This window comes from Dermacentor silvarum, chromosome 8, assembly GCF_013339745.2.
Source record: "Dermacentor silvarum isolate Dsil-2018 chromosome 8, BIME_Dsil_1.4, whole genome shotgun sequence".
Lineage (NCBI taxonomy): Eukaryota > Metazoa > Arthropoda > Arachnida > Ixodida > Ixodidae > Dermacentor > Dermacentor silvarum.
In genome coordinates this window covers 139,370,011-139,393,945 of record NC_051161.1, presented here as the reverse complement: position 1 = coordinate 139,393,945, position 23,935 = coordinate 139,370,011, and the positions used below count along the sequence as shown (strand labels likewise).

Below are 23,935 nucleotides of genomic sequence, written 5' to 3'. Positions count from 1 at the left end.
TCCTCTCGTTTCCGAGGCCATGCCCGCTCTTCCTTGGCCGACAAAACATTCCAAAAAGCGGCACTTGCTTTCTTTTTTCTTTTTTTTTTCCGGGCAGCTCGGCACTATCGTCATATCACTTAAGCGGAATCCGTTTTTTTTTTTTTTTTTAATGTTTCGGTTGTGCCGTACGCCGTGAGCGGGTGAAAGCTTGCGAGGGTCAGCCGGCAACCGCAATTTAATCTCACGCACGCGAGAAAGGAAGGCGGCCGGAGGCGCGCGCGGACTTCGTTCGCTCGTGGGGCACGGGGAGAAGGCGGCGGAGACGGTGGGGAGTTGCATTCAGCTCTTGCGGCTGCTGCCGACGGAGCTGCCGCGCAGGCACCGTATCTTGAAAGCGATTTGCTATGTGGCCGAAGTTTGCGCCCGCGATCTGCGATGGGTACAAAGGGCGTGCGCCGAGTGCCAGCAGCTTCGTATGCGCCGTTTTTTTTTTTTTTTTTTTTTTCGATGTTCGCGTTGAAGCAAGAGAATAGACAGCGCGAAGGTCAATTTGCCCGCGATCATCGAGCGAGATGTGTTCATGTAACCTGTGCGCGCGTGACACCGTGCTTATTTAATTAGTAAGCGCATATTTACAACTTTATACGGCCGATAAAACTAACATCCTTACTTCGTATCGGTGTCTATTAATTTGCTATCGCAATCGATGCACCGCCTTTTGGGCGAAACTACGACATTTTTCTTAAGCCGGCCTCATACTTTTTTTCTCTTGGGGATGGGGGGGCGAGTTTCACGGACTGTTCGGTTTTTCGGACTGCTCGATTTTTCGGACTATTTTTCAGTCCCCGCGAAGTCCGGAAAATCGGTCGGCTACTGTAGTCGGATCAGGTCCTCATTCCTTGAGTCCCCTCTTCCTGCTTGTAATTCGTTGCATCATGCGCAAGATCTGCGGGGTCGTGTGTTGTAGCTTCTGTATGGCGTATCCTCTGCCCCCGTCCTTTTGTAAGTGTAAGCCAAGGATACGAAGTCTGTCTACCTTGGTAATTTCTCTAGGACCTATTCGCAGGTGGATGGTTGGTGCCGGGGCTGTTGATCGTCCTCGTGGGCGCTTGTCGATTATGAGGAGCTCCGACTTCTCCCACGTGCATTGCAGTATACATGTCTCCGCGTATCTTGCTACGTCTACTGCCTCCTGTAATGCCTTTTGTTGTTCTCCTATGGACCCTCCGACCGTCCACATCGTGATGTCGTCTGCGTACAAGGCATGTTTGATGCCCGGTATTTTCTCGAGTTGGGCTGGGAGTTTCATCATGGCCACATTGAAAAGGGTCGGTGACAGCACTGCTCCTTGTGGCGTTCCTCTGTTAGGTGTGTCTATTCACTGTGACCTCACATTTCCCAGCCCTATTGTGGCTGTGCAATCTGTGAGAAAAGCCCTCACGCAGTTGTATGTTCGTCGGCTGCAATTCATGTCACTGAGATTGGCTAGTATAGCTTCGTGCCCCACGTTGTCAAAGGCTTCCTTTAGGTCTAGTGCGAGAATTGCTTTTGGGCAGCACGGCGTTGCTGCAGTCAGTACTTCCTCTTTGAGCTGCAGAAGCACGTCTTTCGTTGACAAGTTGGGCCGAAAACCAAACATAGCGTTCGGCCTCAGTTGAAGTTCTTCGAGATGCATCTGTTGCCTGTCTAAGATCACACGTGCCATCAATTTACCGAGGCAAAACGTGAGCGAAATGGGTCTTAGGTTTTCCAGGCAGAGGGTTTTTCCTGGCTTTGGTATGAGCGTAATCTCCGCATGCTTGAATTCCGGGGGTAAGGTCCCTCTGATTCAGTTTGCATTGAAGAGTTCCAGTATTGCCTGCACGGTTGTATCGTCCAGGTTACTAGCAACTTGTTGGTGATTCCGTCCTTGCCCGGAGTTGTGTTTCGAGTGAGTCTTGTGATCGCTCGTGTCAGCTCGGTGCACGTTATGTCCCGGTCGAGCTCGCTGTTTTCCAGTCTGGCCTAGTGAGCCGCTGGCTGTGCACCGAGTATCGGCTGACCAATGTATCTACTTTGTAGGGCACACAATAGCTGATCGTCTGTGCCTCCGAAGTTGTCTAGTACTCGGCTCATCGTGTGCTTGCTTTCTCTCTTGCTCTGGGTCAGATCTAGTAGATGTCTCAGTATGGTCCACATCTTCGCAGTTCCCAGCGTTCCTTGCAGAGAGCTACAGAACTAGTCCCAGTTTGGTTGTGCAAGTTGCTCTGTGTAGCGCTCTGCCTCGTCCACTAGCTTTGCGATGTGAATTTTTAGCTTATGGTTGTGCCGTTGCTTTCGCCGTCTTCTCAGCAGAATGTGCTGCGCTTCCCACATGTGTAAGAGGCGCGGATCCACTGCAGGATTGTCCATGGTGAGTGCAGCTTGGAGTGTTTGGCTACTGATTCCAGCAGTTCTCTAACAGAGCCCTCCAGACCACTTATCACTTGGGCTTCTTGAGTTTCTCTTTCGCTCCGGAACTTTACCCAGTCCGTGATTTTGGTGGAGCGTATCTTCTTGGGAAGTTTCTCACGTGTACCGAGGTGTCGAGCATGAAGTGGTCGCTCCCTAGTGTCTTGTTAGTGTTTTCCCACTCAACGTTCCGAAGTCTGAGCACCTAGGGCAAGATCGGGACAGGTGTCGCTGGCCGTGCGGTTGCCTACTCTTGTTGGATATGTCGGATCCTTCACTATCGTAAGTCGGTGGTGTTGTATGACGTTGTACAAGGTTGTTTCCTTTCTGGTATGTCTAACATACCCCCACGCCTCGTGCGCCGCGTTGAAGTCGCCAAATTAGAGGAGGCCGTTTTGTCCAGCTAGCTGCCTCGCTTGCTGCACCAAGTTGTCTAAGGGTCCCAGCATTTCCTTCGGCGAACTGTATATATTAAGTATAAAAACACTTGTGTTTCCCCTGCTCTACGGTACTATTTCCGTGAACACGTGATCGATTCCCGTGTCAGCATAAGTGTGGTCTATAGCAGTGAGGTGTTTGCTTGTGAGTGTGGCCGTACGTGCTTCTGCTGTCGCATGAGTGTGATACCCGGTGATTCTTGGTGATTTCCCTGTTTCCTTGAAGGCTATTACATCCGGTGGTGTGTCTTGTTTGGCAATGGACTGCAGCAGCATCGCCCTCTTACGAGTGAAGCCATGACAATTCCACTGCCAAACGGTGATGCCTCCATTTTGATCATTCGGTTTTATGGCCATTTTGATCCTCTTGTAGCATTTGCTGGAGGGCTGCCTCTCTGTGTGGATAGACTCGTGGCTTCTTGTGGCTTGATCATTTACCAGAGGGGTGAAAACCTCGTGTAGTTGCGTTATCATCTGTCTGAGCTCGTCGAAGCCCTTCTCCATTTGCAGATGTAGCTCCTGGATGGCTTTACGGTTTTCCTGAATACCTCTTTCGCAGGCCGTTATTCTCGCATCGAGCGGTGGGGCTATCGGATTCGGCTCGGCCGGCACCTCGGTGTTCATTTCCTCGATGGTCTCCTGCACTACCGAGGGAGTGGATGCGCGCTGGGGCGGTGGTGGCGGTGTTCGGGGTTCAGGCGAACTTTCTTGCGCTGGTGGCTTGTTTCGGCTTCGTTCCTCCTTTAGCTCTGCGTGCAATCTCTACGCGTAGTTCCTGCACTAGGGCCGCAAGCCCCTGTACAGTGTACGCCTACTCTGGTGGAGCCATTTATTCAAAGCATTTACCTGGCTGACATGTTTAAGCAGTTGAAACACCTTAATTGGAGTTGCAGGGGTGACGTGTACCGTATTTACTTGATTGTATCAGAGTTTTATCATAATTGTGGTTCCTTGAACTCTACCCTCGCATTACATTAAAAAAATAGCAACATTGACCATTTTAAAACAAACATTCTAAATCCCACTGTTTTTAATGCTCCATTGGCAACCTGTACCATTACGTTTTGATCCAAATCATAGACAAGTCTACCGAAGTCAAAACATGTTTTTTTGTTCAAATTGACACAGTTTTCACCTTGCTTGTGACAGGTATTACTGTTACGGCGCTGCATGGGAACGCATACATGAGCCAAGTGTTGGTTGCTCTGCTTGAGAAGGAAACAAGTATAGGTGATTTTTACTTATGTGACACGAGCTATGTTCTTAATTCCTTGACATGTGGGGTGTAGTGTGTGACAGCTGTTCATACTTTTTCTTTTTCCATTCCTAGTTCCATTTTCCTCAGTTGCAAGTCTTGCAAGTGTCCGCAAGAACCACTCTGATGTGAAACAAAGATGTGGTGCTGTTGTTGTGTGCAAGCACAAAGTCCAAGAATGGTGGCAGTGTGCCTAAGGCTAGCATACCGCATGTTCTTGTGTAAGGGCCACACCCCCCTTTCTATGCGCACGTCTCGTCAGCCATGGCAGTGCAGCGTGCATTGCACTATCTGTGCGCATTTACAGTACAGTGCATCTGGGGCATATTGTACGAGAGATCGGCCGCCTCTTTGGCCTTTTCGTTGCTTCTATTGTTGATAGTCATTCAGTGGGAAATTCATCAATCTTAACATTGGCAACATCATGAAATTCGCATCCCGATGCCTTGGTTGTCCTATTGCAGTTTGTAACTGCGCTTACGCGTTTGTACAACATGAGAGCCCATGCCATCTTCCATTGACAGTACCTGCCACTGTGCGCAGCCCTGAGCACATGTGCATCATGCATCAAGGTTTTCGCACTCTTCGTATGTATGTTTGTTCACCAAGCGACAACGTCCAACACCTTCTAATACCTAGAACATGCACAGGCACTATCAGCTGCAGCATTTCTCGTTCACGTTCTGCATGAGAACTTTGGCAGTCTTTTCATTGCACCGTTTCGCACATGTCATAACATCTGAGCCCATGGCTGAGGTTGGCTTCAACTATGAGCAGTTTGCATTTGTGTTCCATGGTGATCTGAACTCCAGATGTTGCAGCTCAGCGCTTGCATGCCAGCAATGCCAAATAAGATAGCAACTGAAGCTAAATAAATGTTTCCCATGGTCACATGTTGCACGAAGCATGTCAATGTTTCGAAGCCGATACGCATTTACATAGTTACTTTCAGCTTGCATAGGCTAAACTCTTTAAAGATGTTACTAAACTCTTTTCTCTTTAAGGATGGTACTTACAGCAATCAACTCTGAGAGTCTAGGCAAGAAGGGGCTCACACAGCACACCACAAAATGTTGGGAAACATTGAGCATTTGCATGAGAAGAACGGGAATGAGGGGCTCGATTTTTGTTAGTCACAATCGCATGAAGCCAGCAGAGTGGGAAACCAAGGAAAGCATAGGGTAAATTACAGTAGAACCTTGTTGATACAAACCCATTACGTACAATTTCTCCGTGCCACTGTTCGTGTTAAAAGAACAGAAAAAGTGATCCAATGCTGTTACACTTTTTTTTTTTTTTTGCAGGTTTAAACGCCCCTGAAAACACGTATCTTTCGGCACCTGGCACCAACGTTCAGTATATCACCAAATTGCGATTGTAGAATAAGTTTTCTGGCTGCTAGGTCTCGTGTAAACAAGCAAAGACACGTGAACAAGAACAGTAGCCATTTGCCACAGCAGCTTCCCCACAATATCTCACCCACCCGTCTCACGTGAAAACACCGGCATGCACTCAGTTTCCTATTCCTGTACCAGCAAATCTCCTCCCGGCTCGTCACATCATATTGCAATGTCGCCTACCAGCTTGATTTTGTTTGTTTCACGTCACTGTCTTAAAGAACTACACAATAGGAAAGTGACAGCGTGTGTCTCGGGTTTCTCGTAGTGGGACGTGCGTCGGCATCTCGTCTCGAGCCTCAACAATTCACGCCGAGTGGGCACGGCAAAACTTCCTGCCAAGATGCCGCGCTTGAAGAAGTTTCTTACTCAGGCTCAATTTGTAGAGTGCGAACGTAAGCTTGCCGAAGCCACAAGAACGACAACGCACGTATTGGGCTACTGGTGCCTTGCATGCTCGGCGCGTGTTGGCGTCTCGTGTTGGCATCTCATGCTGCAACGATTTGTGCAACGCTTTGCTTTACGTAGATGTCAACTACAGTTGAATCTGCCAAATTTTTTAGTAACTTCGGATAGTACATTTTCTCGGCTAGTACGTTTTCTTCCATGTATTTTTGCAAAACCTGTGAACGAGGCTCCACTGTACTAGTATTTGTTTATTTACACTGAAATGTGAAAATGATGAAGTAAAGGGAAATGAAAGTGGATGAAACAACTTGCCGCAGTTCAGAACTGAACCGTATCTCCACTTTATGCGTGTGATGCTCTTACCAACTGCGCCGTTGTGGCACCGTTTTCTCATCCACTTTCTTGGGTTTTTTGTGCGTACTAGATGTAGCTGTGGGAGTGTTAACCAGCGCCACAACTCGCGACCATAACGACAGAACATCCTTTCTACTGCAGTGGTCACTTAGTACATGACATTGAACATTTGTGCTATGTCACAAGTATTGTGTGCGTTAAGGACAGCCACGTACCAATGCACCCGTGCAGGTTCAACATAACAACGGGCAAGTACCCATTCGAGGGGGACAACATCTACCGCCTGTTCGAGTGCATCGGCCGAGGAAAATTCGAGTTGCCGCCTGACGTGGAGCCCACCCTGGGCGACCTGCTGTGCGGGATGCTGCGTAAGGACCCACAGGCACGCCTTAGCCTGCAGCTGGTGCGGCGGCACGAGTGAGTCACGACGGGCTTGTTCACATGAAAACAGCGAGTGCAAAAGACGCAGATACGAGGGACACGGAAAGGACAGCATGAATGCCATCCGTCAATTCAAATGTGGAAAGAAAGAAAATGTATACCGTATTTACTCGCATAATGAATGCACTTTTTTTCCTGAAAAATATGCGCTAAGTGGAAGGGTGCATTCTTTATGCGGGGTAAAATTTTGAGCGATCTTTTTCCGCGGCCACCTTTAAAGAAAGTCGCAGTTTCGCCCGAAAGGCGAACCATTGATTGCGATAGCAAATGCGTAGACAGCTACACGGAGTGAGGATAATTGTTTTATCGGCTTTATAAACTTGCAAACAATCGGTTGTATAAACTTGCAAACTTTCGCTAACTATGTAAATTAACAAGCATGGTGTCTGCACGCACAGGCAAACGGGAACACATCACAGCTCGATGACCATGAACGCTCGCTGTTAAAACATTGGCGTGAGGAAGCACGGCAGCAACAGCGAGCGAAGTGACCTTTGTGCTGTGTATTGCTCCTGTGCAAACTGAGCGGCGAGAATGGAGCATGCACAAAGGTATAAGCCGCTGTGCACGTAGACTCAGCCCCCGACACAGATCTCTTTGAAGATAGGGCACACACGGCAGTGCAATGCACAGTTGGTGTGTCGCCCCCCCCCCCCCCTCCCTCTCCTCCCTCCGGCGCCATGCATGTGATGGAATACGGCACGTTTCTTCCGCGCTTTCCTCCCTCAAACACAGAAGATTGAGGTGCGATCGTCAGCGCCGACAGCAAACATGCACCTGGAGTGTCCATGTAATTGCTATTGCAATAAAAGTAGGAGACACACGGTATGATTCCGTGTCCGATACAATCGTACCCGCCAGGCGCCATATCACACGCCGAATCGTACCATATCTCTCCTACTCCACGGCAGCAAGTTCAGGGTGCGTTCATTATGCGAGGAAAAGAAAAAAACACTTCTTAATTGAAAAGTGGGGGGTGCGTTCATTACGCAATTGCATTCATTATGCAAGTAGGTAGGGTAATTCTATCTGCACATGCTCTAGTAAAGGCAATGCCAACTCGTCAATCATGTAGGCACATGTTTATTTTGGAAAGGAGATGATGGTTCTCCTCAATATTGGTATACACACTTCACGGGTCTGAATTGTACCTCCGTATCTGCAAACCTGGAAGAGCCACCGCACTCGTGACTGGCCAACCACTTGTCTACCCTACACAAAAATGTCGGGAGCATATAGGAGCTCAGACTACTGCAGTGCAGCATATTATTAACTTGCAGCATGCCTCTTGTTGAGCTTACCAGTGATCTACCAGTGAACATTGCTACTAGTTGCACTAGTAGGTGCATAGTCATCGCGTCCATAATTTCTTACTGTACCGCCTACTGGGAAATCTGGTGGGAATGCTGAGATAGGGAAGGTATGGCTTGATCTTGAACGTATCTTGGCCTGAAACGTATTCATTGACAACTTTCTGTGGCACTGAAGGTAAAGCTACAAGGGTGGAGCTTCTGTATAAAATAGCTCAACCTCGTATTCAAAGAAGTACACTTGCCAATCAATTTTCCTTACAAAGAAGGGGCCGTAAAATATATCCAAATAATCGGACAGACCAAAAAGCAAATTTTAATTTAAAAAAAATATGGCATTTGAATTGGAGAGTCGGCGACGAAGCCACAGTTTGATGCTGTTTCAACGAACATGTTGCAGTGGCCGTGCAGCACTCGGAAAGCTGAAAAACGTGCAGTTATGACATACTGTGGGGATCTGTGCAATCGAGCCTTTCACATTCACTCTGCGGCCATGGCTTGCCAACACAACCTCTGTTGTTGCTCAGAGTTGGACGACACTGAGTGGTATGTTCACCTCTGCGAACCACCATTCGCGCAGTCTGACCAAAGCGGGACTAAAGGTCCTCGGACGCTGCAAATAAAGCTTCGCTGTTAATTGCACAGAAGCGCGGTGACTTCTTCAATGACGATAACTTTGTTCACACCGCCTCATTTGATGCTTTGCGACATTATGACAAAATATACCAAGATTCAGTATGGCATCCGAAATTTCATTTTCGGTTATGCATTGCTTTTATGGAGTAGGTGGCGATGCTCCGAATGAGACCTGGCATGGTGTCCAAAAGGCGTCTTAAATTTCGTTTGGCATTATGTATTCGTTCCACAGGACAGCTGCAAGTTGGTTCTGTGGAGTAGGCAGCGCTGCTGCGGTTAAATAATCAAGCAGCTCCGAAAAATCGGTCAGCTATTTACATCCAGACTTGTTGCTGGTGCAGTGCATTCACCTGAAACACTTTAATTTTCAGTAAAATTAGTCTGTTAGTTTCCCGAGGCATGTTGGTATAGCATACTAAAGGCTGGATTGCGCAATATTTCAACGGGACACACAGAAGAGAAACACACAACGGAGCGCTACGCCTCGCGATAAAGTGCAAAGCATTATTTTAGGTTCGCTTGCTCTCTGGACTGAGAGGAGCGTGCAGAGTTTGTGCCTTCGCCGAACAAAAATGTGTTGAGGCAACAACAATGAAAAAGCATGCGCCGGCTGCGCATTTATGCGCATGCACAGCGGTAACAGCTGATCGAGCAAGTCGGTGCACTGCTGCGGGCCATGTTAAACGTGCCAAACCGAGCAGGTAGTAAATTTTCGGCAATACTGCCAAGGCCAGCGTGATGTATCTGACTTTGCCAGCCACTGTCTCGCATGCTCGAAGCGTCGGACTATCTATCGACTCATTAACAGTGAATGAAAGCAGCAGAAACGTGCTTGTACTTTTCCGACAATCCAGCAGTGCAAGAGTACTTCGGTTCCACGACCAATGGGTTCAAGATAACAGGAGTGTTTTTCATCAGAATTTCGTGCGGGTCCGCTGTCACGCCAGAGGTTTGCACACACCGTGTGACCACTTCGGCCTCATTACCCACTCTCTCAGATCGGCCAAAATGATCTGCTCAGCGTCAGCTACCCGCTTTCCTTCCACAAAACAGTGCAAACCGGCATCACGCTGCACAAAAATCATCAAATACAGCGATTGCGGCGACGCGGGGACCTCCGTGCATCTGCCATGTTGCACAGTGTAGCTAGACGCGGCCAGATTTCGCAGCGCCCCCTGCAGTTCATTTGAGTTGCGAATAGAGAGTGAGCACCATCTTCCCGTCTCGGAGGCCATGCCCGCTCTTCCTTGGACGACAAAACAGTCTAGCGGACGGCACTTTTTCTTTTTACTTTCTTTTGGTCGGCACTATCGCCGTAATCACTTAATTCTGGATCAGTTTTTATTAGTTGCGGTAGCTATTTTGCACGTAGTGTGTCCACAGAGCAGGTGTATCTAGGAGACGACGTCGCATCTGTGTGTGTGTTTGTGCGGCTTCGTATTTGTGTGATCGGCGCCACCTCCTGTGCCTTCGCGAAAGCCAAGTGGTGCGAAGTGGGGCTCGTTTCTTCGATCATTCGCCGTGGTGGCTTAGCCACTATGGCGTTGCGCGGCTAAGCATGAGGTCACGGGATCAAATCCCGGCCACGGCTGCACTTCGATGGGCGCGAAGTACAAAAACATTCGTGTCCTGTGCATCAGGGGCACATTAAATATTCCCTGGTGGTGAAAATTAATCCAGAGTCCCCCGGTACGGTGTGCGTCATAATGAAATTGTGGTTTTGACATGTAAAACCCCAGAATTCAATTCATTTTCTTCGATCTCCACCAGCGGATATGACCAACGTGGTGACGCTCTTGTCAACTGTATACGGCAGTGTTGCGCAAATCTAAGCAAATCTGGTCACCTCCAAGTGTAGTATGAGGCAGGGCTTTATTAGAGATTTTTTTATGCCACTCTAAACCTAATACAGTAAAAGCTCGATGATACGAATCTCACGGGGTCACGAAAAATATTCGTATTAGCCGAAATTCGTATCATCGAAACACAATTAAAACTACTGTCGAATCTCGATAATTCGAACTCGAAGGGGCCCGAAAATTTGTTCGAATTAAAAGGACGTATTTTTGAAGTATTCGTGCACCATAGCACGATGCACGAACGGTGCGAGTCGTGAAATATCGCGGCGCGCAAGCGCATAGCAAGCGCGGGCCACGAAACTGCCCACGGCTAACGGTCGCTTCCCGATAACGACAGAAAACGAAGCTTCAGGGAGCGAGCGGGCGGCGCCGGCACACAGGTGCACGCGGAGACCGTCGAAAGTGAGGGAGGTAGGGCGGCAGGGAAGCGGATTTGGCCGCGTCAACTCCGCCGCTTCGGTGGCTCCCCTCGCCCTCCCTCTCAACTTCCTCGTAGCTCTCTCACCTTCGACTCCGTGTGCACATCTCCGTGCGTGCCCGCCGCCATGCTGGCGCCAGCTTATTTTAGCCGCCCCCTGAAGTTTCGTTTTCTGCCGTTATCGGGAAGCGAGCGTTTGCGGGCGTGGCAGTTTCGTTGGCCCGACTGTGCCTCCGCCGCTGCTTCCCTCTGCGCTGCTGCCGCAGCGTGCAAGGTCAACATGTGACTAGAAAATAGAGGAGAAGGGTTCACTGCCATTTTATCCGCGTGGCTGAGACGTCGGCACTAGTGTGTGCTAGAATACGGTTGTCTAGAACACTCTAGTCGGCACATACACACTTGTTCCGGCGCGATGCAGAAACGGCGACCTTGCAATTTGAGAGAGGGGGAAATTTCCGCCGCGGGTTCTTTTTCTTTTTTTTTTTCCCCCGTTCCTTCGCGCGCGGCATTGAGGGGTCTCTCCTGAGCTTTTGCTCTATGGCGGTGTCGGAGCAATGCCGGTCGGAGGCGCCGCCGCGTTATTTGGCGCGCTGCTAAGAGCATTGTCGGTGCGCGGTATGTTCGAAATAAGCGTGTTCGAATTAACGAGATTCGACTGTAGCTAAATTAAAGAGTCTGAGGTGAACTCACTCAGGCACACGTACGTAAAAAGCATTTATTTCTTGAAGCGCCACCGCTTCAAACTCTTCGCGCCCAGTCGCGGAGTCCGCGCTGCCCGGCGCTGCGCCTCCGCACCAAAAGAGAAGGAGAGAAAGCGCCTGACTGCGCGCTGTGCTCTTTCGCGGCCGTCGGTGGGGCGGCGTTTATTCGTATCAACCGACGCAGGCTGAAAATCGATTCGTAACAACCGTTCTCTAGCACATTGCAAAGTAATGGGGCTCGGCCAGGACCACAGAAAAATTCGTATCATCCGGAAATTCGTAATAGCCGTCATCGAAAGACAGAGCCTTTCAAGCAAGCTGGAGGTTAAGAAGAGGAAGTGTTTGTGCCTAACGAGCCTCTTCGAAAGGTACAAGCACTTGTTCACGGTGTTGCTCCCCTGATACAGCTCTGATACTTAACTGTTTTTGATCCTCATAGGCAACTCCATACTGCGACTGATGCTGCAGTATGTCACACAGCATCCCACAATTTATAGGCAGTAACGTCTGCCGTACCTTCAGAAGCTAAATACGGATATTCTGCACTGATATAACGAGGCTAAAAACTGTAATACTACCTGGTCAGTGTGTCTTGGAATAAAAACAAATGAAAGTTCCGTTTGTGAGTCAGGGTGCACCTTTCTTTATAGTTAACTGGTCCGTGTGATAAGGTCATCCGTGTCCGATGACTGGCGCTTGTTCGCGCTTGAGGTACGCAATGTTTGAGGTAAGGCCCGGGCTTGCGAACACAGCAGACACCTGCTTCCCGTAGAAATTCTATGTGAGAAGTGAATAACAACCAATCAGACCAAGTTGAGTACAGTCGAACCTCGATATATCGAACAGCGCGGCGATCGCGAAATAGTTCGACCAAGTTGAGTACAGTTGAACCTCGATATATCGAACAGCGCGGCGATCGCGAAATAGTTCGATATATCCAGAATTCGATATAAAAAAATCAAGTAAAAAATGCGTCAAAAACTTGTGGAAAACAACCAATGAACCAATCATGATGCAGTAAGTACTCACTTGAGGATTCAAACAAAGCATTTATTGCGTCGGCTTAAAATATTGAAAAAGGGTAGCCTGCTTTTTGTTGGCAATGGCGTGTTTGACGACTGCGTCCTCAATGTAATTCAGGCGATCCACAAGTGATAGGCCGGTGCCTTCAATCGTGCCGCAGTGGCGGCGCACAAGGGCCAGAGCAGCTATGACCTCAGCTGATGTAGGGAGCGGGGCATCATCAGCGCTTGCGGGATCCATCTCGGCAGCGTTTTCGTTTGGCTGCTCAGCAGTAACTTCGGCGACGATCTCCACATCCGTCAGCTCAGCTGTTGTACCAGTGCTGTCGTCACCTCCAACGAAGTCGTCGATGCACATGCTTTGCGGCTCGGCACCAACAAAGCTCTCCAGCTTGCTCCACGTTTCGGCGAGCTCGCTTTCTTCATCTGCGCATGCCAACCCAGCTTCCTCGGATTCTTCCACTGATGCCTCGTCAGTGCAGCCAGCGAAGCCCGCATGCTGAAAGCAGTTGGCTATCGTCGACTGCTTGACGTTATCCCACGACGCTTTCAGCATTTGGATGGCGCCCAAAAGATCGATCTTCAGGTCTTGGCCCATCCGGAGCTTGACAAGCAAAATTTCGATCAGCCGACGCTTGTAGATTGACTTAAATGTGCGAATAATGCCCTGGTCCAACGGTTGCAGCTTCGAAGTGGTGTTAGGCGGCAGAAATACCACTTCGATGTTGCTCAGCTGGGCATCGGTGTGGTGTGCCGTGCAGTTGTCGACAATAAGGCATACCTTCCGTCCTTGACGCGCCAGGTCCGAATCCCACGCCTTCAGCCACTTGACGAAAATATCCCTCGTCATCCACGACTTCTTATTCCAGGCATAAGTCACCGGAATATTGGGGCAGTTCCGCATGCACCTCGGGGTTTGGAACTTGCCAATTACAAGTGGCCGCAGCTTCGTGCTTCCATCCATATTGGCAGCCAATAGGACCGTCACACGGGCCTTGCCTTGCTTGCCCCCGTGGCACTTGTCCCCGCGAGTGTCCAGCGTTTGTCGCGGAAGCATTTGCCAGAATAGGCCCGTCTCGTCAGCATTGAAGATTTGGTTAGGCTCATACTTTGCGAGAACTTTGGGCCACTCGTGATCAAGCCACTTCTGAATTTCTTCATCATTGGCGTCCTCACTCTCTCCCGACACCGTCTTCCCAACAATGTCGAAGCGAGTCTTGAATCGTTGCAGCCAACCGCTGCTCGCACTGAAATTCTCGGCGCCGAGAATGAATGCAAAGTTCTGTGCCTTCTGTTGCAAGATCGGTCCCGATATAGGAATATTTCGGGCCCTTGCGTCTATAAACCACTTGTGAAGCGCCTTCTCAACATCTTCGAAGGCAGCTTTGCGTACACGGCGCGCGCCGGAGTGCTGACTCTTCTCGGCCTTGGCCTTTATGTTGCCTTTGTTTTTGAGCAGAGTACTCAATGTGCTCCTTGGTATGCCAAACGCTTCTGCGACGCTCGACTTCTTCTCGCCATTCTCGACGCGCTGGATTGCTTCTAGTTTAGCAGCAAAAGTCAGAGTCGTCCGTTTCTTAGCGTTTGCAGCCATCGTTACACGCACCACGACGTGCGACAGGCCTAACTCCACACACACGAACACAACGAGGCTACGAGCGCAACAATCGATGCGACCAGGGATGCGACGACGGGGAGGAGCTAGTCCAACAAGTGCAGTGCGTCGACCCGTCGACGCTGCAAGGATGCGGCGTGCGCACGCCGCTACGTTCAAGTGGCGCTCTCGGCGCCATCGATGTGTGCAGTGGTCGTAAACGCCAACCGCGCTGCCGCTAGTTTCGAGAGTGTTGCGGGAAAGCTCGCCGCCTGTCAACGGAGCGCGGGCGGTCTGGGGTGGCCGAGTTCGATATATCCATTATGCGTCAAACATCGTTAGAAATAAAAAATTAAAAATGCATGCGATTTCCCGCGTGATATAGGAACCGTTCGATATAGTCAATAATTCGATATATCCGTGTTCGATATATCGAGGTTCGACTGTACTCGTCTTCCGACAGGTTTCCAAAATTTGTTGTGGATTTTCTTCTGGGCAAAGTCAATTGTATTCCAATGGATGCAAGATGTAATAACACCCATGTGCTGTGCATTGGGTGTACATTAAAAATCTGGTGTCGCATAATCGCATAATCACATTGTGGTCATAATCACATTGTGGTTTCGACATGTAGAACCGCGGAATCAAATAAAATCAAAACGAGTGTGGACAAATTACAGCACTTGTAAAATTTCTTTATCAAGTGCCCAAATGCATTATATGGACACGTGTACTTATTTATCCTTCTTCTGGTGACTGCATTTCACCCGCTAACAACTTAGTTGTCGCTCAGCGCACGATGTGCTGCATGATTTTGAACACTTACTCGAATGTTATTGTTGATTCTATCTGTTGTGTATGTTCTTGCTCAACATTGTGTAATGAGATTGTATGCGCAACACGAATTGTGTAGTATTTTCTGGAAAGCGTGCGGGCACCAGCCAGGGTGCATACAGGTCCTTGAAATCCTTGAAAACCCTTGAAATTGAAAAGTGCGTTCTCAAGGCCCTTGATAGTGCTGGAATTTTTTCCTTCCCTGAAAATCCTTGAATTTTGTGAGCAATGCACTCTGATATCGACATTGTGACCTCCTTTCTGTGGTAGATCGGCGTAGATCTGACAAAATCCCCATTTCAGAAACAATACGCCAGCACAAGCACACATGGTTCTGTTTTACGGAACTGCACGGAAAAAATAAAAGGCTTCACCGCGTCAAACTGTGAACGCAGCGAGAGACCCGTGCTGCGCTTCGGCGCTGGCTCGGCTGGCAGTGTTTATAAAGCCCCTGAAACTTCGTTTGAGGGGCTTTGAGTGTTTACGCTGCTTTCCTCACCCTATCATTCGTTTCACTCCTCGTCCGTAGGTCTGCCTTGTCCCACTTTCCCTCTTGCGCGCGAGGTGAAGCTAAAGAGAGCTATAGCGGAGGAACTTTACCACTGATGCTCAGTGCCTTTGGGTGGAGGTTATATTATTTATGATAATATAAGTGCAATAACATTGTGCTGAATGCTTTGGAAATGTTTGTTGAACCAACCCAGCTAATACTGCAGAAGCCTCAGCAGCTGTTGTGAGCGTTTGTTGGGTTAACTTTTAATATTGCGGACTTGAGAAATGATCAAGACATCTTTTACAAAATTGCAATATACATCTATTTTTTATAATGGATGTGTAGTAAGACTACACTGAATGGTTTTGAAATGTTTGGTAAACTTGCCCAATTAATACTGGAGAAGTCAAGAGTAGCTGTTGGGAGCATTCATTGTGTTTTGTAAACTTTTTTTGGGGGGGTATTGTTGTGAACTTGCAAAGTGGTCAAGGCTAGACATTATTAACATCATTGGGATATACATTTATTCAATAACGCTATGCTGAATGTTTTGAATATTTTTGGGGAACTTTACCCAGTATATACTGGAGAAATCTCAGCTGCTGTTGTAAGCGTTCATTTTGTGTTGTGGTCTTAAGTTATCAAGGCTGGACATTTTTATTATATTTGTGATATACATTTATTTATTGTAAGTGCAATAAAACTAGTCATTTTTGTAAATGTTAAGAGTAAAGAAATCCTACTTTGGATGCCGCTTTGAGTCCTTAAAATACCTGTGACAGGTGCTGGAAAGTCCTGGAATATCCTTTAATTTTTGCCTTGGAAACCTGTATGAACCCTGCCAGCGATTACGCTGGAACGGTCAACGAGTCATGTATAAAAGCGACACGCTTGACCCGCCGAATAGATTTTTGACGATCAACAACTGTGCCCACCGTTATTGTTGTGCTTCCAGTGTCACTTTTGTGGGCACAGGTCCGCCCCCCCCCCCCCCCCAAAAAAAAAAAAAAATTAGTTTCGTGATTCAGATTGTTACTACTCTATTCTTCACGCTCGCTACAATGTGACAACATGCAGCAATGTCTCTAATGGACCAATTATATGAGGGCAACATTTTAAAGTGTGTGATGTAATTATACAGTCAAGTGAAATTTTTGTTGCGACTGCTGAAAAGAAACAGCTTTGCTGGAAACTGGTTTGTGATTCTGCAAGGTCAGACATGTCTGCAGTGTCTTTCTTTCTTGCATTTTGCGCCACAGCTGGCATTCGAACCCACGGCATGGTCATCGGAAGCAAAACACTATACCCACATGGGCCACTACGGCGGGTCAATTTCTGTGGGTTCATTATATCATGAGGTAGTTCAAAAACATCCCTTTTGTTGTAGAACAGTACTGCTGCACAAAAATTTACAAATGGCACATGGATCAATACTAAAAAACATAAGACACACAGTGATGGAAGCTTTTCTATGATTGGATCGTTATTTCTTATTTTATAGCATACTGAGCTCCCTATATTGTGTGCTTCAAGCATCTAGCTTTATGCTGCAAAAAGAATTATTCTTCTGTCTGTGATAGGTACTGATGTATCACAGTAAAAGGTTTGCTTATTGTGAAAGTTTGCATTTTGACAAAATCGAGACAATAAACAAATCAGCTACCCAATCGTTAAAGTAAAAAATAAATAAAAATTAAAATACTATGGCTGAAATATCGACATACGGGATAAGAAACTTGGCAGACAAAGGAAATAATACATGCAAATTCCAAAAATGTAGTTTTACAAAACAGTTTTTTTTTTGTAAATTTTAGGCCTTAAGACCTCTGTCCCCCCTTAAAAAGTAATGCTTTCATGGCTTTCAGTAAAATCTGAAATCCCTGTAGCATGACAAACTGCAATGAATTTATCCCACTAGCTCTCACTGTGCATGGCTTTCAAAAGCAGGCTGCTCAAACTGACACACAGTGTTGACATAAACCAAGAGTAATTCATTGCTTTTTTGTTTGAGATTCACGCCACGGAGTGCAGTGATTTGAAGAACTTCGGTACCAGTACAGAAAAACAAATAACCAGATATCTGAATATCCAGATATTATTCAACATAATACCAGGCAACCGAACCGATCACTCCAGTTATCTGGTTTTCGAATTAGAATGACTGTTGAATTGAATGACGGGGTAGCCGGTCTCGCCTCATGTTGACAGTGCTTTACGGCTTGTAACTGATCAATTGCATTTGGTTCTCAGACCAGCTATCCAAGCTGGGCAGTCATGGGGTGACTGGGAAGTGATTGTCTGCGTCTTGGGCTTCCACCCTCTCAGTGTTGCTCTCAACACGTGTGCAGCTGGGTCCGCCGCAAGCCACCACGGCTTCTCGAGTACGTCAGCATTCCCGACCGGAGCAATGGCAGCAACCCACTGCGGTCGATGACGGTGATCCCGTACTTGCCTCTGCTTCACGGACGGACACCAGGCGCCGAGGGCGGAGGGGGCAGCCAGGGTGAAGAGGACGACGATGACTCGCAGGAGTACTTCACCGAGCACGACCTCCAGGGTACAATTGCACAATGACAAAGTGTAGTTGAGCAGGCGACGTAATGCGCGGCATGGATACAGTCCCCCCCCCAAACCCGGTTATAACAAACTCGGATAAAAGAAACTTTTCTCTACATGGAACATGCAAAACTTAGTAGCTGTACCGATGTGAAATAACTTCCTCATACTAACTGGACGTTGGATACATTGAACTAGGAGCTTCCGTTGCCAGCACTATAAAGCCGGTTGCGTTCCGCAAACGCAGCGTTCAGGGGAGTTATTTCTTTTCATGTTCAGGCACAGGGAGAAATTACTGCCTATTGTGCGTAGTTTGTTTTAGTTAAGAGATTCCTTCAATGTTTCTTTTCTCCGCTGGAGATAACAGGCCCATATATATAACAAACTCATCACAAAAGCTTAGGTTCATTATTCGTGAGTTCGGGTATATCAGATTACTTGATATATCAAACTGCATTTTGTTCATGAACCTGTTCGCTATGATTGGATTCAACTGTACAGGTTTTAGAGTAACTGTTGACGGAATGCAAATTCAGTTGCTCGTAGCTAAGAGTTACAACCCTGCCACACGCGTCTTAAAAATGACAATAAATGCTTAATACAGTAGAACAATGCGGAGTACAATCAACCTCTCTATATGGCTTTCATAGATTATGAAAAGGCATTTGATTCAGTAGAGATACCAGCAGACATAGAGGCATTGCGTAATCAAGGAGTACAGGAGGCATACGTGAATATCTTAGCAAACATCTACAAGGATTCCACAGCTACCTTGATTCTCCACAAGAAAAGTAGAAAGTTACCTATCAGGAAAGGGGTCAGGCTAGGAGACACAATCTCTCCAATGCTATTCACTGCATGCTTAGAAGAAGTATTCAAGCTCTCAGACTGGGAAGGCTTAGGAGTTAGGATCAACGGCGAATATCTCAGCAGCCTTCGGTTTGCAGATGACATTGTCCTATTCAGCAACAATGGAGACGAATTACAGCAAGTGATTGAGGACCTTAATCGAGAAAGTGTAAGAATTGGGTTGAAGATGGATATGCAGAAGACAAAGATAATGTTCAATAGTCTGGCAAGGGAACAAGAATTCAGGATCGCCAGTCAGCCTCTAGAGTCTGTAAAGGAGTATGTTTACCTAGGTCAATTACTCATAGGGGACCCTGATCACGAGAAAGAAATTCACAGAAGAATAAAATTCGGTTGGAGTGCATATGGCAGGCATTGCCAAATCCTGACTGGGAGCTTACCACTGTCGCTGAAAAGTGTTTAATCATTGCATTCTACCGGTGCTAACATATGGGGCAGAAACTTGGAGGTTAACAAAGAAGCTCGAGAACAAGTTAAGGACCACACAAAGAGCGATGGAACGAAAAATCTTAGGACTAACATTAAGAGACAGGAAGAGAGCGGTGTGGATCAGAGAACAAACGGGGATAGCCGATATTCTAGTTGACATTAGGCACAAGAAATGGAGCTGGGCAGGCCATGTAATGCGTAGGATGGATAACCGGTGGACCATTAGGGTTACAGAATGGATACCAACAGAAGGGAAGCGCAGTCGAGGACGGCAGAAAACCAGATGGGATGATGAAGTTAGGAAATTTGCAGGCACAAGTTGGAATAGGCTAGCGCAAGACAGGGGTAATTGGAGATCGCAGGGAGAGGCCTTCGTCCTGCAGTGAACATAAAATATAGGCTGATGATGATGATGATGACAGTAGAACCCTGCTGATACGTTTTTCATGGAACCGTAAAAAAAATGTAAGAGCCGGGAAATGCAAGAGCCGAGAAATCGGAAAATTTGAGAAATGAGAGTAGTGGTGAACTGCAAACAATTTTATTTTAGTTCTTCCATGTGAAAAAAAGTCGCTGTTTCACCCGAAAGCTGAAGCATTGACTGTGATAGCAAATTAGTAGAGAGCTATACAAAGTAAAATAGTAGTTTTATCGTCCGTATAAACTTTTAAACATTCGCTTATTAACTATATTAACACGCGTGGTGTCAGCGCCCACAGGTACACATGAACACATCACATTCGATGAGCTCGGACACGTGCTGTCAAACGCTGGCATGAGGAAGCGCCGCTGCAGCAGCGAGTGAAGTGACCACGCACGTACACTGCCTAGACTCTGCCCCCAACGCAGATCGCTTTCAAGATACGGCCAGCGCAACCACGTACTGCCGTGCAGTACGCAGTTGATGCCAGAGTACAACGCCGTCCGCTATCCCTCCCTCCCCCCCCAGTGCCTCGAGGGTGGCGGAAGAGGGGCGTGCTTCTTCCCTGCTTTTCTTTACTTGCGCGCTCGAGATTTAGCCACGGTCGTCGGCTCCCCTCGCACACTTTCACTCGCACATACAGCATACACAGCATACGGTGCGCGGCGATGGTGTTATCGCCCTTGGACTTTATACAGAATCATCTTAACAAAAAACTGGCATGAAAAAGACGTGGACGAGCAAGAAACGACAAACACAGCGCCCGTGTTTGTCGTTTCTTGCTCGTCCACGTCTTTTTCGCGATAGTTTTTTGTTAATATGGAACCACACCAACTCGCCCAGCTCTCAGTTTTGATGTTTATATGGAACATCTATGCGCCAAAACCAATTTTAGGGCCTCATCGCGTCATAGACACCATCCTGCGATAGCAAATACGGATCTCAAAGGGCATGCTTTTGCTGCGGAAACCGAAAATATGTCACAGTTGTTGCCCCCGGCACTTTGGGCATGGGCAGCCAATCCCATCGTCAAGCCACCAAAGCAAGCGACATGAAAAGTCGACATGGCCTCTCGGGCCGGCGTGGGGTGGCAGTTCGCAACGCCTGATGCGGGAAAGGTCCCATAGTTGCGATGCAACAGCGGGGTTACCAATGCATTGGGTCCTGTGGGAGCTATGCTGGGACTGGCCGAAAACGACGTAACAGCCGGGAAAAACACAGCACCCGGCGACATAACAGCGAGGTTCTACTGTAGTACACGTTGTTGGGCTATTAGGTGCATGTTGATACTAGAAAAATGTAGTGCTAGCAAAAAGCTATTAGAACAATAATGTTCTACCGCTACGTTACCCACTTCACTAAGACCGCGTATTGTTATGGTCACAACAGAGGTCACTTTGTGCAAAATGTGACCTTGATGCACCTGGGGGGAACTTATCTACGAAAATACAATTGGAAAACTGGAGGCACCCACATTATCATGTGGCAGAGCTGTGTATAGCTACACAGTGATAACAATTAGACCACTGTCATCAGATTCGATGCTATATTCTTTATCAAGCTTTGTTGGGCTTCTGCCTTCTTAGCTTGTTACCTCATCAGACCTTTACTGTCTCCCAGCTCCTGTCACGCTAACATTGGCGAATTTGGCACAATGTCGCCTTTTGTCAGTTAATGACTGCAAGCCTAAGCACCTTGTTATAGCCTGCCGTCCTTTTCATGTGCATTTTCTTTTCCATTTGAGTCTTTGCAGGTTATTTCACGCTATCATATGCCAGATATGTGCCTTTGGAAACAAATTGTGCCCTAGTCATGTCCTTCTTAAGTACATCCTCACCTATTTGCGTGCCAAAGAAATCATCTCATATATCTTCAGAGCCTTGAAGATGTAAAGCACTATTCCAGTCGTCATCAGAATTCTTGTGGCTTCTACACTGCAACGTGAGCATCAAGAGAAAAGTCTATGCCAATTTACTCTGCATCGGCCTCGTTCAATTATTGATCCAGCCTTAATCACGCAAGATATAAAGAAGCTAGGGGCATTTTAAGTTACTGGGTGTTGTTCATCCAGATTCCTTCATCATAGTTCTTGTTAAGCCTCTCCCGAAGCCTTGTGGTCTGTTTGTCTCTAATGCAGAGCTGCGGCAGCGCACGGACGAGAGCTGCGGAGCCGGTGTGCCTCGGCGAGGTTTCCTGAGTCGTTCGCGTGTCTTCAGCGGCTGCCAGCAGTCCTGAATGCTTACTTCCTCCACACACAAGTCCTGCTGGTGTTCCTTTCTTCCCACTGCCTTCTTTGTTCACTCTATGTTGCAGACAGCAACGATGACAGCAGTGGCGCATCGAGCCAGCTCTGACCCCCCCCCCCCCCACCCTCCCTCTCCTGCTTCACTCCTGGAAGATATCCCATGGGGTCAATGTGCATCCCATCCTGCGCCGACTAGACTCTCTAGCAGCCGGACTGCAAAGGGACCTGAGTATAGTAGCAGAGCATTGAGATATTTGCCCAATAAACTGGTGTCTTTTTCGTTGTTGTCAGTGTTTCGTTGTCGTCAGTGTTTCAGTGGGCTTTTTTGTCATCGCAGCGGTGGCCTAGCGATAAAGCATCCGCCTCATTTGCGGGAGGCACCGAGTTAAAATCCCGGCGCCACCGGGAACCCGCCGGTTTTTCTAATGGTCAGAGATGTCCTACCCACGACAGCCGAGCACCAAGCCCTGGCTTGGTGCTCGACTGTCCTGGGGGTTGACATCTCGAAAGAGGGCCCAATAAAGATTTCAGGACTTGTCTCTGGGCGCCTATTGTCCAACCACAGACGGCCTTGTTGACGAGCATCTGCCGCGGCTGTGGGAAGCAAGTGCTGCCGCCGAGTACCTGCCGGTAAAATAGGTACAAGCACGCTCCCGGCCTGGTGCTCGGCCATTATGGAACCTCAGCGCTTGTAAAGGGGTGTTCGTCCTCAACCTGAAGGCGTCCCCACCTGAATAGGTGCTTGGGGCGCCATATAAGAAATGGCCGCCATAGAGCGGCCCAACCATCACCTTTTTTTGTGCTCACGAGGGTTTCGACGGGCATTCAGGCGCAGGCTCCTTTCCCAAGCGTATCACCCCTGAAGGTAGCCGAACGGCGGGCTGGGGTACGCTTGTACTCATTTGAACCAGTAGGCGCCCGGCGGTGGTGGGAATTGCACCCACAACCTCCTGCAGCCGAGGCGGGCGCTCTACCACTGGGCCACGGCCTTTCTTTTCAATATTTTTTTTTACTGTGAACATCACTTATTAAAATCTCCGTTTTATTGTGCGCGAAATACGATTCTCGTTGAATGTGGTACTCAAATCTTGGAAAATTAAAATGCGGAACCATATACTCGGGTTAGATAGTGAAAGCATGCCAAAATATCGGAGAATTTCGTTTAGAAACATGATAGCATGTGGCTACGGCGCTGTGATGCTAATCACATGACCCCTGATGTATGCAGTGACAACATGGCAAATAGGCTTTTTTTTCGGAGCACACATGGCTGCAGTAGACTTTCGTTCATACGCTTTGGAAAAGAAATTCATGAGCCATTGCACTTTGTGCAGATGGATGACTAGTGAAGCTGTTTAGCGCACGACACAGAGGTGACACATAATTTGGAACCAAAATACGAACACATATTTATTGTTCTGATCGGGGGTTATTGTGACGATAAGTACGCACATACATTCGCGTATCACTTCTGTTATTAAATTTGTCCGTCACGTAAGACGGACATGCCCCCTTAAGCAATGGCTCATACCCCCCGTAAACGCGGCCTCCCTATTACGACGACAGAATAGAAGTGAAAATTTATTTTACGCTGGAATGTTGAGCGGCGACGGAGCCAGCTGTCCCCTTCAGACGAACGCGTGAGCAGTGGCACGAGCGCATTCGCGCGGTTGCGCGAGGGGTGCCAACCCTTTCCCCTTGGTCGCCTTATCACCTTTTTTTTGTGCTTATCAGGCACACACTATGTTGTGTTTCGAGTGAACGTCACAGAAAAACAAGCGGGAAAAAAGCCAGTTTTATTTTGCGTGCATCTTTCTTATATGCTACTGCAGAGACGTTACGG

The 23,935-nt window shown here is 47.9% G+C and overlaps 2 protein-coding genes across 2 annotated transcripts in view; one reads left to right on the top strand and one right to left on the bottom strand.

Moving 5' to 3' along the window:
• Positions 1 to 22,377, top strand: part of LOC119461728 (serine/threonine-protein kinase STK11) — a 73,733-nt gene extending 51,356 nt beyond the window's left edge. The window contains exons 7-9 of the mRNA XM_037723098.2: positions 6,495 to 6,680; positions 17,920 to 18,128; positions 21,985 to 22,377. Coding sequence (XP_037579026.1) covers positions 6,495 to 6,680; positions 17,920 to 18,128; positions 21,985 to 22,082 — 493 coding nt within the window. The 3' untranslated portion in view covers positions 22,083 to 22,377. The remainder of the gene's footprint in view (positions 1 to 6,494; positions 6,681 to 17,919; positions 18,129 to 21,984) is intronic.
• LOC125947396 (tigger transposable element-derived protein 6-like) lies at positions 12,544 to 14,565 on the bottom strand. The gene has a single exon (XM_049672044.1). It carries the CDS (start codon positions 14,242 to 14,244, stop codon positions 12,679 to 12,681), a length of 1,566 nt encoding a protein of 521 aa, XP_049528001.1. The 5' UTR covers positions 14,245 to 14,565; the 3' UTR covers positions 12,544 to 12,678.
• Positions 22,378 to 23,935: the final 1,558 nt, after the last annotated feature.

What these genes read in the sequence shown, in the direction of transcription:
- LOC125947396 (XM_049672044.1), bottom strand. Translation starts at nt 14,244, where the DNA reads ATGGCTGCAAACGCTAAGAAACGGACGACTCTGACTTTTGCTGCTAAA.